The 17,467-nt window shown below is 44.6% G+C and overlaps 1 protein-coding gene across 14 annotated transcripts in view; it reads left to right on the forward strand.

Annotated features, from left to right (window-relative positions):
- Nucleotides 1-17,137, forward strand: part of MAST2 (microtubule associated serine/threonine kinase 2) — a 184,932-nt gene extending 167,795 nt beyond the window's left edge. For 13 of the 14 annotated variants that reach the window (XM_063166009.1, XM_063166010.1, XM_063166011.1 and 10 more), the window contains 9 exons: nucleotides 1,369-1,478; nucleotides 3,481-3,635; nucleotides 4,973-5,277; nucleotides 7,900-8,115; nucleotides 9,860-10,086; nucleotides 11,589-11,711; nucleotides 12,444-12,580; nucleotides 12,817-13,004; nucleotides 13,696-17,137. In XM_063166009.1, coding sequence (XP_063022079.1) covers nucleotides 1,369-1,478; nucleotides 3,481-3,635; nucleotides 4,973-5,277; nucleotides 7,900-8,115; nucleotides 9,860-10,086; nucleotides 11,589-11,711; nucleotides 12,444-12,580; nucleotides 12,817-13,004; nucleotides 13,696-15,815 — 3,581 coding nt within the window. In that variant the 3' untranslated portion in view covers nucleotides 15,816-17,137. The remainder of the gene's footprint in view (nucleotides 1-1,368; nucleotides 1,479-3,480; nucleotides 3,636-4,972; nucleotides 5,278-7,899; nucleotides 8,116-9,859; nucleotides 10,087-11,588; nucleotides 11,712-12,443; nucleotides 12,581-12,816; nucleotides 13,005-13,695) is intronic. The other variant, XM_063166012.1, reaches the window with a different exon arrangement.
- Nucleotides 17,138-17,467: the final 330 nt, after the last annotated feature.

Raw genomic sequence — 17,467 nt, forward strand, 5'->3', positions numbered from 1 at the left:
AATGGAAATTTCTGCTCTTCATCAATGGAATCTCTCCCATCTTGGCCTGGTTGAATCTGTGTGGAGCACATTTTTGCTCTACTCCTGTGCTTTGCTGAGAGTGAAAGGAGGGAGAGAGCAGCTGCCTCCAGCCCCTTGGCTCTCACACTGCACAAGCAGTGATTCCATTTAGTGCTCTTCCAGTTTGGGGAAGGGGCTTTTAGGCTGGGGCTTGTTTGGAGAGGTAGGATTGGGAGAGAGAGGTGGGTTGGGAAATCTCTGTGTGGTTGCTGCAGAGAGCAGCTGGAGTCAAGGTGTGCAGAGGGGGCAGAGGTGGGGTTTCTGCATGTATTGGGGTTGTACTGGTGCAACATGCATGGAAAAACTGATGTGGTGGGCTGTCCTCACCACTGACTGCACTTACAGGATGGGGAAGCTTTGGTCACTGAGTTGGGTCAGTGACTGGCAGAGGCCCAGTGCAGCAGCCAGGAGCTGATCCTGGTGTATGAAAGCAAAACCACTGGGTCTGTCAAGCCAGAACCATGGGAGACTCCCCAGGCACACTCGGTGTCAGGGTGACCTTGGTGTGACTCCTTTATAAAGGCTGGGATTCTCACATCAGGAAATATCTCACATAGACACTGATAGGAGTGGTGTTGCTGTCATAAACCCTAATGCAGAAAATGTTAGAATGCATAAAAGTAGCTTTCTGGCTGATGTGGTGCAGCAAATTTGGCTCAGTGTAGTTATCAGCTTTCTGTAGCCAAACTTATTAGTGCCCACCCCACAAAATCCAGTGTGGCTGGCTTAGAAATCCAGTGCTGCAAATCTCAAAGCACAAAATCTCTTTGGAAGAAGTTTTTGCATTAAAAATAGCTTTGCATATTGGCTGCTTGCCCATTTTCTTTCACAAAATCTAATCCTTTTCCTAGTTGCAAGAGGGAAGAGATTTTCTTTTGGGTAAATATTTTTATTTTTTCAAGTAGGCTTGTATGTATGTATGTAGGATAGACTTTGTATAATCAAAAAGCTGTTTATTGGGAAGTTGGACAGTGAATTGTTTCCATGTTTCCTTCCACGTCATTGTTTGCTGTAGGGAAGAAATATCCCTACCATGAAAGGTCTGCAGGATTAGGCACCTTTTGAGTATCAGCTGCTTCCAGAACGGAATACAGCTGACAGGATAAGATAAATTCAGTGCCAAGGAGATATTCTTCACTGGCAATTGCACGGGATGAGCAAAAACCAGCTGGGTATGTTTCAGTATTAAGGGAAATACCCTGCATGGTGTATAAACATTCAAAGTTCTTTAAGCAGACCAGCAGCAATGCTTGAGATGTGAGTTGCCAGCACTCCCCCACTGATGGAAGTGCCATGTCTCGTTCCCAGCCCGTTCAGAACGGTACCAGCACCTGGATTCAGAAGAAGAGGAGGACACTAATGATGATGATCACGTGGAAATTCGTCAGTTTTCCTCGTGTTCACCCAGGTTCAGCAAGGTAGGGACATGCTAACCTGTTGAAAGAAAACAATCTAGAGAGGAACACCATTTCTTTGCTTTGTATGGGGCAGATTTTAATCATGTGGATGCTCTGTGGGATCTCATGGTGGGTAGTATTCACCGAGGAAAGAAAACACTGCATGAGTTGTTTATTCTGTGGTAGTTTGTCGCCTGTTAGAAGGTGAGTACCAGAATAATTGGAGAATGACATTTTGTATTTTTAATGTTTCACTAATATGCAGGGCATTGTGTAGTTCTCTTCTGCATCTGATGCAGTCTGATGTTTTCACCAATGATCTGGATGCTGGCATAGGGAGTATCCAAAACTTGCTTTGAGCAGTGTCCTTCTGAAAGGACCTTCCATAGGTGACAAGATGATTTTGGGAAGAAAATAAATTCTGACATTTGGAATAAGGTCTAAAATCGAAGGGGTAAGAACATCAGTGAAGTTTCCATCACTCACTGTCTCAAATACAGCCTGAGGAGCAAAAGGCAAGGTGACAATTTCAAAGAGAAGGGTCTCAGCACATAGTCCTTCACAAGTTAGATGTGCCAAATTCTGGAAGCAATAATTTTCCATACTGGTCTTACCAGTAGGAAGGCCATAGCTGGAGCATTTTGGTCTGTACTGGGCAATGTTCTTGAAAAAATGGAGTCCAGAGGAAAGCAATGAGAATGACCTGAGTTCTACAAAACATAAAATCTCGGATGTTTTCAAATACATAGCTAAAAGGAAGGGACTACATTGGTCTTCCTGATAAAATATAATATGTTTGGGAGGGGCAGAAGGGAGAAAAAATGCTGTTTTGAGGAGGCAGCCACTTCATGAATTGCATTTCCCTCTTAGTGAGAAGGGAGAAGGAATTTTACTTAGGAGCTCTGAAAGGTATTTTGGTTTTTCACAACAGTTCCTCCAGTTTTCCACTGCTGAAGTCAGATTTTAAGGACCAGTTTGTTCTTTGTCCTCAACCAGGCTACAATGATTTAAATAACAGTTACTCTTAATTTAATGGAGTTGCTCCTGATTTGCATCACTAAAAGTATGTTTAAAATTGGACCTGAGGATTAGTTGGTGTTTTGAAAAAGTTCTCATGAGTACGTAAGAGTTTCTTTTCTCTGCCTTTTCTCACCATGAGTATTACTCATTTGTTAGACTGAAGCTTTTCTTTAGGGTTCAATGTTTTTGCCACAAAAAGAGAAAGTTCACTTTTAATGAATTTATTTTAAGACCTGGAAAATTATACAGCATTTGTAATGTGGGAGGCATAAAAGGCTCATTATATTTTGAAATTCTTGTCTGACAATTCAGCCATATGATTTATTAATAGTTATCTTGTTGATGCTCTGAATTTTTAATAACATTATTTTCATTAATCTCTTCTTATGTAAATTAGGTCCACAGTCAAGTGTAGTTTTAAAAGGATGGATTTTTTTGCTTAATCATTTAATTATTTAAAGACAGCTGTAAAACCAAGAAAGGCACTTTCATTAAGCTGTCAGCATTATAGTAGATTCCTTGAGGAGGGCAGGACTTTTTTGTTCTGAAATAAGCTTGGGGCAATGCTGATAGACTGATAATGAAATGGGGTCATGAGCATGATGCCTATCACTGAAGTGAATTTGTGTAGTAAGATTTCAAGATCCAGATGCCAGCCTTCAGGAGTTGTGCTGCTGTCTTTAGCAATAGCTCCTCTTGGATTTGAGAATTGTTAAAACCAAAAATCAAAGTAATTTCATGAAGTTTGTCCATTTTACTGTTGTGTTTGCAAAGGAGAGTTATTGGGTGCTGTTGTAGAAAAGCATTTTAGTGTTTCTGAGGCTGGGCCTTTTCCTTTCCTCCTTGGCACACCTTGAGCACACCTGCACTGTGTTACTTGGTCAAAGAACATTACCAAGTTCAGGCTTTCAGGGGGGAATTTCAAGAGGAGATTTTCCCCCTTGCTCAGAAAAGGCCCCTGGGTTGGTTTTCCCTGCTCAGAAGGATCTTTTGCTGCCCACAGGTGTACAGCAGCATGGAACGACTTTCCATCCACGAGGAGAGGAAGACTCCACCACCGACCAAGCGGAGCCTGAGCGAGGAGAAGGACGATCGGCTGGACAGCCTGGGGGGCCTGAAGAGCCGCGACCGCAGCTGGGTCATTGGCTCTCCTGAAATGTGAGTGCTCTGCAACTGAGTCTTCTGTTCTCTCACAGCAGCTAAGAAAGGCCAGCCAAAAGTTTCTATGACCAGTGTTTAGTGAGGAGAGCTTCTTGTGTTGTATTTCTGCAAGAGAAGACTGGATTGGATAGCTAAAAGTGAATGTGTAGAGCCTCTACAGTCCTTAAATGTATCTAGTTAAGTACTAACATCTAATTCTGTAGCAAATACTTTTAATGAATTTAAAGGTATTCTAACCTTAAGGGCAGATTTTGTATGTTACGTCAGACTTGTACCCACATCAGTTTTTTTTTTAATTAATGCAAATTCTGGTGTTGCCAGACTTTGACCTTTTGTTACAAAGCAGAGAAATCATTAGGAAAGTTCAAAGTTTCAAAAGTTCAGAATATGCCCGAAAAATCTTGTGCTCTAATAAAAAATGTCAGTAAAATATATGAATACCCACAATTTGGATACCTGCCATATTTCTGGCATTACTGTAAACTTACTTTATAAGAGGGATGTCTCTCATTTTGTGCAACCTCTGTAAAACCTTTACACTAATGTTTGGCATTACAAGGAGCATAAAATGTGGCTCTGACCTAGTCTGTATGACTCCCTTAAAAATGTTTTACAGATTGCACTCATAACTGAGGTGCACTTCATTTTGCATTAGGGCTTCCTGGCTTCTAATTTATAACAACTTCAAAAGAAAAAAGCAACATATTCCAAAAGGAGCATGGAAGATGATTTGCATTTTGCAAGTGTAATTTTTTTAAAAAATAATATTGAATACCATGTTCAGATGTCACTCTTGCACCGAGGTCAGGGCAGGAACAGGCGAGAGGCAGGATTGTAGAAAAGGCAAAGAAAGCTTTACTCAAAAGAACCACATGGTTTTTATAGAGTGGTATGATAGATTCTATTCTATTGCCTAACTAACAGAAACATCTTTCTCACTCACTGTCCTTGAGAGGAACAGAAAAATAACGTAGAAAAACACCACTTGCAAATTGTTTATAGTCAACAAGTTATCACATCTTTCCAGCTCCCTAAAACTTCTCACAAGCTGCTGTGAGAAACACTCGCTGTTTCTCTCTCTCTGTCCCATGGCATCCACATTCATTGTGCTGTATTTTTCTTTGGGTTTATCCCTTCCTTTCCTAGAAGTTGGAAATCTAAAGTCAGGCGATGCCCCAAGCCTTTGTTGTTTTAACTCCCAGGGTTGTAGCTTGGCCATGAAACCTCACCATTAAGTGGTTTCATACGTGTGGGTTGGGTCTATGTCCTGTTTTCACCCTTCCAAGCTGGTCACGGCCTGGCTCACCCGGGGCCCTGTCTGGTTCTGCCCGCAGCCTGCGCAAGCGCCTGTCCATGTCCGAGTCCTCGCACACGGAGAGCGACTCCAGCCCGCCGCTGACGGTGCGGCGCCGCTGCTCGGGGCTGCTGGACATGCCGCGCTTCGCCATCTCCGCCGAGGACGAGGGCGCCGCGCTCAAACGGCCCCAGTCCGAGGGGATGCTCCTGTCCACGGTGCAGGCGCGCGAGGGGCTGCCCCTGCCCATCCCAGAGCAGCCGGTGGAGCACGAGCTGCAGCTGGAAGGGGATGCTGGAGCCACCACCCCCTCCACGGCCGCCGGCAGCGCCTCGGCACTGACAGGTACGTGCTTGGTGTGGGGCATCCTGCTCTCCAAGGTTGTGTTACCTTGCGGAGATGAACTCTGTAAAGCTGGCTCTGGGTGTCAGGGAATGTGAGCGCCTCGTGCTATGTAGATACTTTAGTGTAGTTTTGTGGATGTGCTTGCCTTTGAAATAACACCAGTGGTTTCATCGCCTCAAAATTGCATCTTAGGTTTCAGTGCTGTCACTTCAAATTGATTTTAGGTCTTAGGTCATTTAGGTCTTCTCATGCTTGAGATTCCTATGATCTGTGCCTACTTACAACCACTGGGTGCCCACCTGAGACAGCATTAATTTAAGCATTAATCGGAACAGATCACTGCTGAGTTGGAGCTGGAGAACGTGGGTGTCAGCCATACCAACAGATCCCTGCCTCCTGGTGTTTTGCTCATCCCAAGAGTTTGGAGAGACTTGAAATATGCTGGAGAAGTGGGGCTTGTGTCAGGGACATGCTACTTTTTTTAACAGCCAAATATGCTGAAATTCATCCAGTTGTTGTGCAGCCTAAATTTAGTAGAGTGGCTCTTAGAAGTCAGTGTTTGATTTCTCAGCAACTTTGACTGTCCTGGGGCTTTTCCCCAGCTCTGAACCTTTCTGTGGTGGTGCCCTGGGCTGCTGCAGTGCAGGGCTGAGCTCTGGGTGCTGGAGTGTTCCCAGCTCCTGCCCCTTTCAGGGCATTGAGAGGACAAGGGGGTGAAGCTGCCTGTTCTGAGGACAGAGGAGGCCAGAGCTGGGAACTGCTGCAAAGTAGTAAGGAGGAGGCAAAAAAGGAAGTTTGGAACATGGAAGAAAGAGGGGAAGTTGAAATGAAGGTTGGCAAAAGAATATTTGAGAAAGAAGGCATAATTCGGGGAAGGACTAGATTGTAGGGTTGAATAACAAGGACTAACTGGGTAAGAAATTAAGGAACAAGTTGCTGGGACAAACTGGGAGCAAGCAGGCAAAGCAGTTGTGATGCATTGAGAATGGAGAGGAAAGGGTACTGAGGAAGTAGTCAGAATGGCAGCAAGAATGGACAAGGTGGACGGCACTGGGCAGATGTGATGGGGGACTGGTAGCTGAAGGTGGAAATGCCCTATAAGAAATTTGCCTCCAGAGTAAAGCCGAAGATTCCTACATCTTATTGCTCCTCTTCTGCAATCCAGTCTGTGAAATTCCTTCCAAATTGTCCCATTCCCCTTCATTGCCCATGCTCCCTGAAGGGGCCTGGTGCTGCCATCATCTAAAGATGAATTGCAAGGATAAAGGAAGGAAGCTGCCTCATACTTGCTTGGCATAGGTACCATAAGTGAAACCTTGGGCTCTCAATTTCATGCTAAGAGCCTAGAAAGATGCTGTTAAAAATGGCAAGAACGCTTCCATTTCTAATTTGAGTATCTGCAATGTGAGATTGGCAAAAATGAAGTTCTCCTGGGCAGCCTGCTCCCCTGAGCTCAATACATTAGAGCAGTCTTTGATCTAGTGCATGGAGTCCAGGGATACCAGTGCTTCAGTGTCCCCAAGTCAGAGGCTTGAAAGGAATTTAATTCCTGTCAGTGTCTCAGACTGCTCCTCTAATTTATGTGGCACCTTTTCCCATGCAGCCTCCAAATCCGGGTTCCTCATTGTCTGGGAGCCGGATTGGAAACTCTGTGCCTCTTAAATGTTGAACAAGCATCTGGTCCTGAGGTCTATGGGAATAGACCTTCGAATTTTTATTTTCATGATACTTCCTGCTTCACTTAGTATGCAGAGCAGTACTGCCCACTTAAATAACGATGATCAATGTTTTGTTCTGTCCTCATTGTTCAAAATGTGGCCCTTAGGGTTTATTTATTGCATGCTGCTTAAAATTTGCTTTTGAAGACAGAATGATTAATTTCCCTTGTGGAGTTGCTGTGATGCTCACCACTTTCATTTCTAAGCACCTTGTAAATTCTAATTACTGTATTTTCACAGTGCCCCTTTAAGGTATCACATGGGGGACTGGGGCACCAGCCTTGAGTACAGGACCCCCAACCCCCAGCATCTGCTGCTGTTACATGCCCAGTCTGATCTTCAAGATTACTTTGCATTTTATATATATTTGTAGCAGGTTAAGTAATTCAAGACTAAATTGCAACAGTGCACAGAAGGGGGCAAATTGAGGTTGTCTTTGCAATCCACATTTTTACTTCCCCTGACTTAGTATTCTCTTAAAGTGGATTTTCTATGTGCAACTCCAGTAGAACCTGGCTCTTCTATTACAAGCAGTTTTAACTTAACGATTGACAGTTCTTGCTGGTTGTAAAAATGCAGCACTTTCTATAAACCTGTTTTCATCTGTGAACGATCCCATTGAAATGGTGTGCAGAAGTGCACCACAGCTTTAGGATTCATGGAACTGCCACTGAGCAATGTGATTTCATTAGCCAGCTTTTTCACAGAACAGAAGCTGCTGATTTTCTGTGTTCGGAATAACACCATTTCTGTAAATAAAAATTCAAGCCCTGGGGTTTCTTCTTAGGAAAATTTACTCTTGGACTTCATGTAAACATGACTTTGATTTAATGTATTTTGCCTGTAGGGGAATAGACTGTTAGGAATTCCCTGTGGTTCTAATCTGTTTTAATTTAAACTGTAGCTGGGAGCACTGCAGATTTCTCTGATCCACGAGCTCGCAGTAATAGCAATGAAGGCCCAGACTTTACCACTCCAAAAGCCATCAGCGATTTGGCAGTGCGGCGGGCACGGCACAGGTTGCTCTCTGGGGAATCAGGGGAGAAACGCACCTCGAGACCTGTCAATAAAGTGATTAAATCAGCATCCGCTACTGCCTTGTCTCTCCTGATTCCCTCAGGTAAGAAATGCCTTGAGTGAGGCATTGTCAGAATCTGCAAGCACTAAACAAAAGGTCTGCAGACTGATCCTCCCCCTTCACTCTCCTGGAATAAAGCCTTGGCTGGCAGGAGGGGAGAGAGCTAACTTTTACAGTGGGTTTAACATTTCCTGCTCGCAGGTTGATGAGCACTGCTGTGCCACAGACAGCAGCGCTGTGCGTGTGGTCTGACTGCAGCTTCTGCAAATGGCAGCTGGGCCCTGTTCCTTCCCTGGTTTTGTTTAAATTGACTCCTAGCTGGTCTCTAGACAATGGTGCAGCAAGGAGGTATAGAGACACAAAGTGATTTTAACCCTCAAGGTGCTGTTTTTTGGGGTCACATGCTAACTACAGCGCTGTTTGGGAATGAAATGTCTCTGGTGCATTTACGCACAGGGAACTTTCAGAAACTCCAGATAACTTGGTTGAGATTGAGTACTCAAGAACTGAACAGTGTAAGTAATTCACTAAGTCAATGCTGAACTGTTCACCTTCTTGGCCCAGCTATGTCTACAAGGAAAACCAGACCTTTACCATTCCCAGTGCCAGGTGACAACTCCTAGAGAGCACCTCAGCCATTCTGAGCTGTGACAGACTGGTTCAGCAGGAGGAGTTTCTCCCCACAAGGATTTTGTCCCTTTCCAGAGGATCAGACCATGCTGTATTTCCAGGGCTGGGCCTGTTCTTGCCTAGATGGGAGCAGGGAATGCAGCTGGGCCATGAGCAATGCCCACCTGTTCCTCCCAGCAGTCAGCTGGAGGCAGGAATGCACCTGCTCTTGGCAGCCTCGTGGTGATGCACATCACATTTCTTGTGCTTTGGGTGTCAGTTGCTTTTTGAACTACAAACTCCCTCATGAAAACCTCTAAAATGTGTATTTAATCACCCAGCAAAGGTTTCTCCAGAGCTGCTCTCATCTGCCAGGTAAATATGTGCTGGGTGATTCAGCAGGTGTTTCTTAATGGATTAGAGATTACCTTCTACAGCTGCATTTAGTATTCCTGCTCTTTGGGTTAATTTTACTGATGTTGACCAGCTTCACTTTAAAATGAGAGTTCTGTATTTGCTTTTTACTTTAAAAAGTGGATGTTGTTCCACCAGCAAGCAGAGTCAGGTAGTTTATCTGACAGTCCAGCCCATGGCTTTTCATTTGGGAAACTCACTCAAAAGTAACTTGTGAAGTTGCTATTCAGTAGTGAAGTCCCTGCAGTAGCTAATAATTTAGATATTTTTGCCCCTGTGAATTTAAAACACTGCCTAGATGTAGTTGTTGTCTGATCACTTACTCATTCCTTTTGTGTTGATGCTAACTGATTTGGATTTATCTCAGCACCAGTGTGTAACTTGCACCAAGATCTAGAGACATCTGATTTTCTGGAGGAGGATAATACATGATAACCTGGAAATGGGGTTGCAGGATTGTGCCTAGAGCAAATGCTCATTGTAAATCCTGGAAAGAGAAGTAGAGAGCACTGTGACCCAACCATAATTCTGTATGAGCCGTGCACTAAATGTACACCTCCAAATGTGCCTTTTTTGGAAAGTCTGCTGTTTGTATTACAAAGCATGAGTTAGTTGAAGCTGCAGACAGACCCAGCTCTGGTGAAGGCCACCAGCCTTAAGACCAGTAGCAGATACGGTTTCGTAGCTGTTCTCTAACAAGAATTTTCTCTCTTTTGGAGGCCTGTTTTCCTAATTTTTGCCCACCTTTATGTCATCACTGTAGATCACCACACGTGTTCTCCATTGGCCAGTCCAATGTCACCTCATTCTCTCTCCTCCAACCCATCTTCGAGGGACTCCTCACCCAGCCGCGACTTTTCTCCTGCTATCGCAAACCTGAAACCACCAATCATCATCCATCGGGCTGGAAAGAAATACGGTTTCACTCTGCGCGCCATTCGCGTCTACATGGGTGACAGTGATATCTACACTGTGCATCACATGGTCTGGGTAGGTCTCTGCTTTTCTGCACACAGGACCCTCGGACCACAGATGCATCTAGCCAGGGGTGTGGGGTTTAGCTTTAGAGATTGTGTTTTGCCACCTTGTTTTCTCTCTCCTTAGTCACACCCAAAGTTGTCTTTTTGGTGGGAGGAACCCTAGATAAATAACTAAATAACTAACTAAATAATAGCTCTTTGGGTTTTCCAATAGTTTTCAAGCCCATCACAGGACCACAGCAACCTTTCTTTCCTTCTTTTCTCCCTGGTTACGTGAATCCACCTTCCTTCACCTGCAGCACATCCTTAAAGCATGTTTCTGTGTACATACCCTCTTTCTCTTTATTGGGGTTGTTGCATGAAGGCCCATTATAGCTAATTTATTCAGGCTTGTGTTAGTGATTATAACCTGCTTCTGATCAGTTCAGTCTGCTGGGGTTTTCCAAGCAGTCGCTTGGAATTGATTACAAGCCTTAAAGCATCACTGCTGCTATGCTGATTGCCATGGGATTTAGCTCTTGGCTTAGTTGTGAGCTGTACTAAAAGGTCTGGTTTCCATGTCTGTATCGCTTCCTTCCCACTGCTGCTGGTACTTGATCTCTGTGTTCCTTTTGTGTCAGTGTAGATGACTTCTAGGAGTGATCCATTCCCTGAAGCAGTGTTGTTAGGATTGTGTAGGTAGGGACATTGCAGTCAGGGTAAAGGTGATTCATTTTTTCCCTTGCACTTCTGTGTTCATTAGGTAATATGGACTTCACACCCTTTGGTCCTTTTTTAATACTCATTCTGACAGAAATAATCTGAAACTCATTTTTTTGCCTTGGCCCTCCCTTGCTTTTCTTTAACAATGCTGAATTTACCAAGATACTCATTTGGAATCTTTTCTGGCTAGAGGGAGAGATGTGCATTCCCCTGCACATCTGTCTCCTTATGGTGAAGGAGGCTTACATTCCAGGGACAGGGGAAAGGCAGTGTGTTCACAGGGGAAAAGTCTAGCATTGGATAGGTTAATAAAGGATGGAAAGTAGAAATAGAAACTCTGTTTGGGATGAGATGCAATTAGGCACCTTAAACACATGGCAGAGTCTTCCTTAAAAGTCTGTTGGCCACCTTTGGTTCCAACATGTACATGGAAGGATGCTGGATTTGAGATGGCAAATTGAAAGAGACTGAATGTTTGTCTGGAAATCAAGAGCATCTGGGTAACATTCCTGAGTGCTGTAAAATTTTTGGACGTGTGTTAAGCCTTTTGCTTTGGGAAGAGCTGGTCTCTCGATCAGCTTAACCATCCTGGCTGCCTTGGATCAGGATAAGACTGGTGGGATGCTGGGGAGGGGTGGAACAGCACAGGGTTTTGTGCTCAGCCGTGCCAGGGGTGATTTCTTTCCCCCATCTCAGAAGCAGCTGGGGCTGGCTGTGGCAGGATGTGACATGGATGGGCTTTGAGTCCCATCTGGGCCAGGGGCCCTGCACATTCCCCTTCTCAGGGCAGTCACCCCTTGTTGTTGGCAGCACGTGGAGGAAGGGGGTCCGGCCAACGAGGCGGGGCTGCGCGAAGGGGACCTGATCACCCACGTCAACGGCGAGCCCGTGCACGGGCTGGTGCACACCGAGGTGGTGGAGCTGATTCTGAAGGTAAGGGCTCAGCACTGTTACAGTTTGGAAAACATGAGCAGCTTGTTTAAAATGTGTGTAATTTTGGCATTGTCTGGAATACAAGTGTGCACACAGCACCTGGTGGTATTTAAGAGCAGCTTTGTACTGGTTGGTGTTGAAATGATCCAGTTAAATTGCTTGTGTTTGATTCCTGTCTGAGCAGAATCTGTTTGCAGAAAAAACACCCCAAAGTTCTGGACTGTTCCAAGAGACAGACATCTTTGGGATTGCAAATAGAGGAGCACTCAGTATTATTATTTTTTTTAACATGAGTGAGACAAGCCATGCTCTGTGTTGCAGATTCATAATGATAGATGCCTGATATGCTCACATCTGCCATCAGTCAGAGCATTGGGAATAGGATTGGTGACAGAATATCACTTTGTTCAAGTTTCCAACTATTACAAGTATTAAATTGAGTCATTTGGGATCTCAATGGGAGAGGTCAGATGCTGTGTTCTGCCTGCTCTGGGAAGCTTTACCTACCAGCTGGGGTCTGAGCTAATCATTTGTGAAAGCCTGACTAACGAGGGCTCTCTCTCGGCAATTCCTTAATAAATGATAGGTGGAAATGCTGAGGGGAAAAATGGAGTTTGACAAAGGATTACAAAATGGCAGGCAGCAATAAACTAGCAGCCTACCTGCTTTGCCTGCAGATCTGCTTCAAATAACCATGTTTTAAACAATGTCTCTTTGTTTTGTGTCTGACAGAGTGGAAATAAAGTGTCCATCTCCACCACACCATTTGAGAACACATCCATCAAAGTTGGTCCAGCTCGAAAAGCCAGCTACAAATCCAAGATGGCTCGTAGGAACAAGAAGAGCAAAACAAAGGATGGTCAGGAAAGGTTTGTTTTGATGTTTCTCTGATAAAATTAAAGGGTAACCAAGATAATGTAAAAGATCCTTGGAGAGATCTTGTCAAATCCATTTGCAGATAATATATATCAGCAGATATGTCCTTTAGTTCTTCCTTTCTTCCTTTTTTTTCTCTTTTACTGTGACACAAAATTGACTGAAATATGCTAGTAAAGATAAATAAATCATTTGGGCTTGTAAACACCTTTTGAATGCTCTTCCCCAGTAAGAAGAAGAGTTCTCTGTTGAGGAAGATCACTAAACAAGCATCGCTGCTTCACACCAGCCGGAGTTTATCGTCCCTGAACCGGTCTCTGTCATCTGGAGAAAGTGTGCCTGGCTCTCCAACTCACAACCTGTCTCCTCGGTCACCAACCCAGAGCTACAGATCCACTCCAGAGTCTGTACACTCAGGTAAAAAAAAAAGAGACATGAAACAAAACAAAACTAAGCCAAAAAATCCAGTCAAACAAGAAAAGAAAATGCTGGAGGAGACTTTTGCTGATTGATTAATTTTGGAAATAAAATACACAGCAGCAGGTAGCAGGTCTCTCTGTGAAGCAAATGACAGCGGTGATGTCGATTACCTTAAGGATGGATGTGTTCTTGTTCATTGATTCATTTAAAAATGAAAATCCATACATCCTTTTAAGAATGCATTTGCTGTACTACAGCATCCTTCCACTTTGATGAAAATGTGTGTTATAAGTCGCAATCTTTTCGTAGCAGTTTGACACATTTTCTGTGTTCAGAGAAAAGAAATCAAAACAGTGTGGCAAAGTCATATTTGAAAATTGAATCAGCTGCTGGAATAAAGAGATTTGCATCCAGAGAATAGCAATGAAACACATGGTTTGTCTGATCAAAGGGTTTTTTTTCCAAAAAAGTGTTCTCATAGCTTAGTGTTTCTTACTGTGCTCTGGTGTTGGGTGCTAATGATGTGAATTTCCATCAGAAGCCTGGCAATGTTGCCTTCAATATCACTGCTGTGCTTTGGAGTAACATGGCATTGTGTCTTGACTTATTTTCAATAACTTGTTTTAATGGCCAAATATGTATTAATCTTCTTGGTATTTTTTCTTTGTTCTTTTTTTTTTCTTTTAAGTTGGTGGCAATTCTTCTCAGAGCAGCTCTCCCAGTTCCAGTGTTCCCAATTCTCCAGCCAGCTCTGGACACATCCGACCCAGCTCCCTGCACGGCCTAGCACCAAAGCTCCAGAGGCAGTACAGGTCTCCAAGGCGTAAATCTGCAGGAAACATCCCTCTGTCCCCGCTGGCTCACACTCCATCCCCAACCCCTCAGTCCACGTCGCCGCAGCGCTCCCCATCTCCTTTGCCAGGACACTCAATTGGCAGCTCCAGTATCATCCAGTCTTTCCCAGTAAAACTACACTCCTCTCCACCGCTGGTGAGACAAATTTCTCGCCCCAAAAGCGCCGAGCCCCCTCGGTCTCCTTTGCTGAAGAGAGTGCAGTCGGCCGAGAAGCTGGCTGCCTCTCTGTCCTCCTCTGAGAAGAAGCTGGGCTCCTCACGGAAGCATAGCTTGGATATCTCCCACTCTGAGTTCAAGAAGGAGATGTTGCAGCGGGATCCCAGCCTGCAGAGCCTGCAGGAATCTGCCAACGAGACGACGGGCGGCAAACTGGGGCTGGCGGAGAAGGGGATGCTGCAGAAGCCGGGCTCGCGGAAACTGGGCGCCATCCGGCAGGACAGGGTGGAGAGGAGGGAGTCCCTGCAGAAGCAGGAGGCCATCAGGGAAGTAGATTCTTCTGAGGATGAAACAGATGATGGTTCGGAAGATAGTCAGGATGGGAGGAGGGTGGACAAGCCCCGTGGCAGTGGAGACCAAGGCTCGGATTCTTTTAATGAGGATAATAAGTTTTCATCTAAATTGGAAAGCAAGGATAGTATTGAAGATGATGCCTTTCTACCTGAGGATCCAAAAGGTACAGAAGATTTGCAGAAGGGAAGTACTCCACAAGCAAAGCCTGTTTCAGAGCCACTGCAAATCAGTGTGCACCCCTCCCCACCAGAGCTCCCCTCAAGAACTGCTCCAGAAAAACTAGCTAATTCAGAAAAGCCATCCCTAAAATCAGAAACAACTGCAAAGGAGCATAAATTGCCAGAAAACAAAACTTTGGAGTGTTTTGGTCCAAAAGACAGGTCTTCTGAAGCAATCAAAGATCTTGGGAGAACTCTAGGTACTCAAAAACCAGTAGATCTCACAGAACATACGCAGTGCCCATCTATCAAACTCCTGGAACTTGAAGAAGGTGATTCTTCTGGGGCCTCCTGTGGTAAACTTGACTTGAAAGAGCCTGTGCTAACAGAAAGCAGTCAGAAAAACCAGGATTCCAAACCTCTGCTGGCACTTTCCTCATGGTGCCCAGCAAACACGAGCACTCCTGTCGCGGTGAGCCCCCCAGACCGCGGCGAGAAGGGTCACAAGGAGACACCTCAGCCTATGGAACAGCACAGCTCCTCATTTCTGTCTCCTGGGAGCACCAGTGAAACATCCCAAAGAAGTCCCAGCCCTGACAAGCAGCAGCCCAGCTCATCCGAGGCAGAGGGTGCTTTAACCTCCAGCAAAACCAGCCCAGCAGGACCCGTGTCCTCCCCACTCCTCATCCCCAGTGCCATCTCCGTGTCCCAGTTGGTGCCCCTGGCCCAGAGCGTGCTGGGCCCTTTGAAGCTCAGCGTGTCTGGGTCTGGAGACGTGGAAACGAGAAAGGATTTGGGTGCCCCCTCTAAAGAGGAGAGAGATTTGAAACAAAAAAGGCAGGAAATTTCACAAGTAGCAGAATGTCAAGAGAAAGCCAAACCCTCTAGCACAGAAGGTCTGACCACAACAAGTGGGTCCTGTGCAGAGTCCTTACACCCAGCAAAGCCCTGGGAGTCATCGTGTCCTGTGGGGGCCAAAAAGGAGGCAACATGTCCTGTGGTGGTCAAAAAGGAGGCAACATGTCCTGTGGTGGTCAAAAAGGAGGCACTTTTTTGCAGTGCTAAAGCATCTGAGGCATTGGCAGGCAGCTGCAAAATCACTCCGTCAAAAGAGCTGTCTCATGCTCTTGGACCAGCAGCTCTGAGAGCGTCCCCTCTGCCAGATGGCAGCACGAGGCCCTGTAAAGAAGGGACTCTGGCACAAGCAAAAAGCAAAGAGGTTGGAAATCAGTTAAAAATACAAGACTTTCCCCTGTCACATGATGATGCTGTAAAGAAAACATAGCAGCATCGCTGGTACTCATGGACTGGAGCGTTCTACATTCAAAATAGAGACTGCATGTTTGAATTTTGTAATATACACTAATATAAAATAGAACTTGTGTACATCTATTTTTGGGAGGGTTTTTTTCATACTGTTTTTTGTGTTTTTTCATCCTTGCTATTCTATTTTTGTACACAGTAGTGCTTGCTGTTTGAGGTCTCTTTAGAACAGGGTATCTTTAAAGCAGGGCTTAAGAAACACTTTGGTTTAATTATTTTTCCCTTCCACGCCTTTTATTTTGCCTGAGTTTAGGGCCTGATGTGCTCTTCCCTCTAATTCTGCATTTATTTGAGATCCCAAAAATTCTGTGTGCAAAAAAGGCAGCTTGTTTTTAAATTTCTGCTTTTCAGCATTCTCTTTGAAATTCCATTGAAATTCACAAATGTCAAGTTTTTGCTCCAGTTTTACAATCTGATGTCCCTTGACAAGAATAAGAGCCTACCCTCTTGTCTGCAAGTTATTCTGAAACTACACACCCTCTTTGGTGCAAGTAAAACCTCTTTGTCACCATGTGTCTTCATAGTCCTGTGTCCTTAGAGGATGTGGAGACAAAGGACTGGGCTGGAGAGACTGGACAGAGAGAGATCCCTGTCCTCTCTTTAAAACAAGTATTTTTCAATGGAATTGTCAGAAAGAGAAATCTCCAATCCATAAGCTGGCTTTTTTGGGGATTGTTTTTACTTATCTGTGTGGGACACATGGCAACTTTTCCTTCTGTTTTTAAAATTTTAGTGATGTTTTATCTTCCTTTCTCTGGCTTCAATTCATAACTTGCCCTGCCTCAGAGTATGTGACCCCAGGAAAGGGGTGCCTGTAGGTTGGTTTTAAAGTAGAAAAATTTGTAGTTGCATATTCTGCAGTGTGTCTGGCAAAGTTATCTCAATGAAAAACAACCTTTGGAGACTTCTCCTTCTCTTGGTGAGTCTAAATAGGTAGGGATTTTAAGGTGTCCCTTAACATTTCTGAACTGGGGCTTGGGAAACTTGCTGAGTTTTCTGAATCTGCCCGTTTTAAAAACAAACCTATGAAGAGTTCAGACTCCTCGAGTTCTGTGGTCAAGCTGCAAGCAGACTTTAAAACACATGTGATATTTTCAGATTTCAGCTTTAATAGCTAGATCATTTCCACTGCTGAGGTCACTTTGCATTAAAAGCTTCCTGTTTGCTCCTAGGTTTAGACATCGCTTTGCTCTAAGTGTGACCGACTCTGGGTGACAGTGCTCCCTGCTGAGGACTAGACCAGTAATAATGCACCAATAAATGTGTTGAGTGGTGATACCTGTAGCACTGTAAGCCCTTTCTTCATCCAGTTAAAGGTTCCTCTCAATGAACACTCCCATCATTTGTCCCCGATTGTGCTCAGCTTGTATCCTAGTCTTGTCTGAGTGGATCTCCCTGCGGGTCACCCGCGAGGGATCGCTCCCTGCTCACTGGCTTACTCTGTTAGAGGCAGAATGACTGTGCAACAGTATTCCAGGCTAAAACCCATCTCTGTTGGTCTGATTTCCTTACACTGCTGCTTCCTTCACTGTCTTGGCTTTCTCTGAACTTGAAGTTTTGATTTGCTTCCCCTGAATGCAAATATCTTTATTATATAGGAATATATTTTCTCCA

The sequence above is a fragment of the Melospiza melodia genome, chromosome 11 (assembly GCF_035770615.1).
Source record: "Melospiza melodia melodia isolate bMelMel2 chromosome 11, bMelMel2.pri, whole genome shotgun sequence".
Lineage (NCBI taxonomy): Eukaryota > Metazoa > Chordata > Aves > Passeriformes > Passerellidae > Melospiza > Melospiza melodia.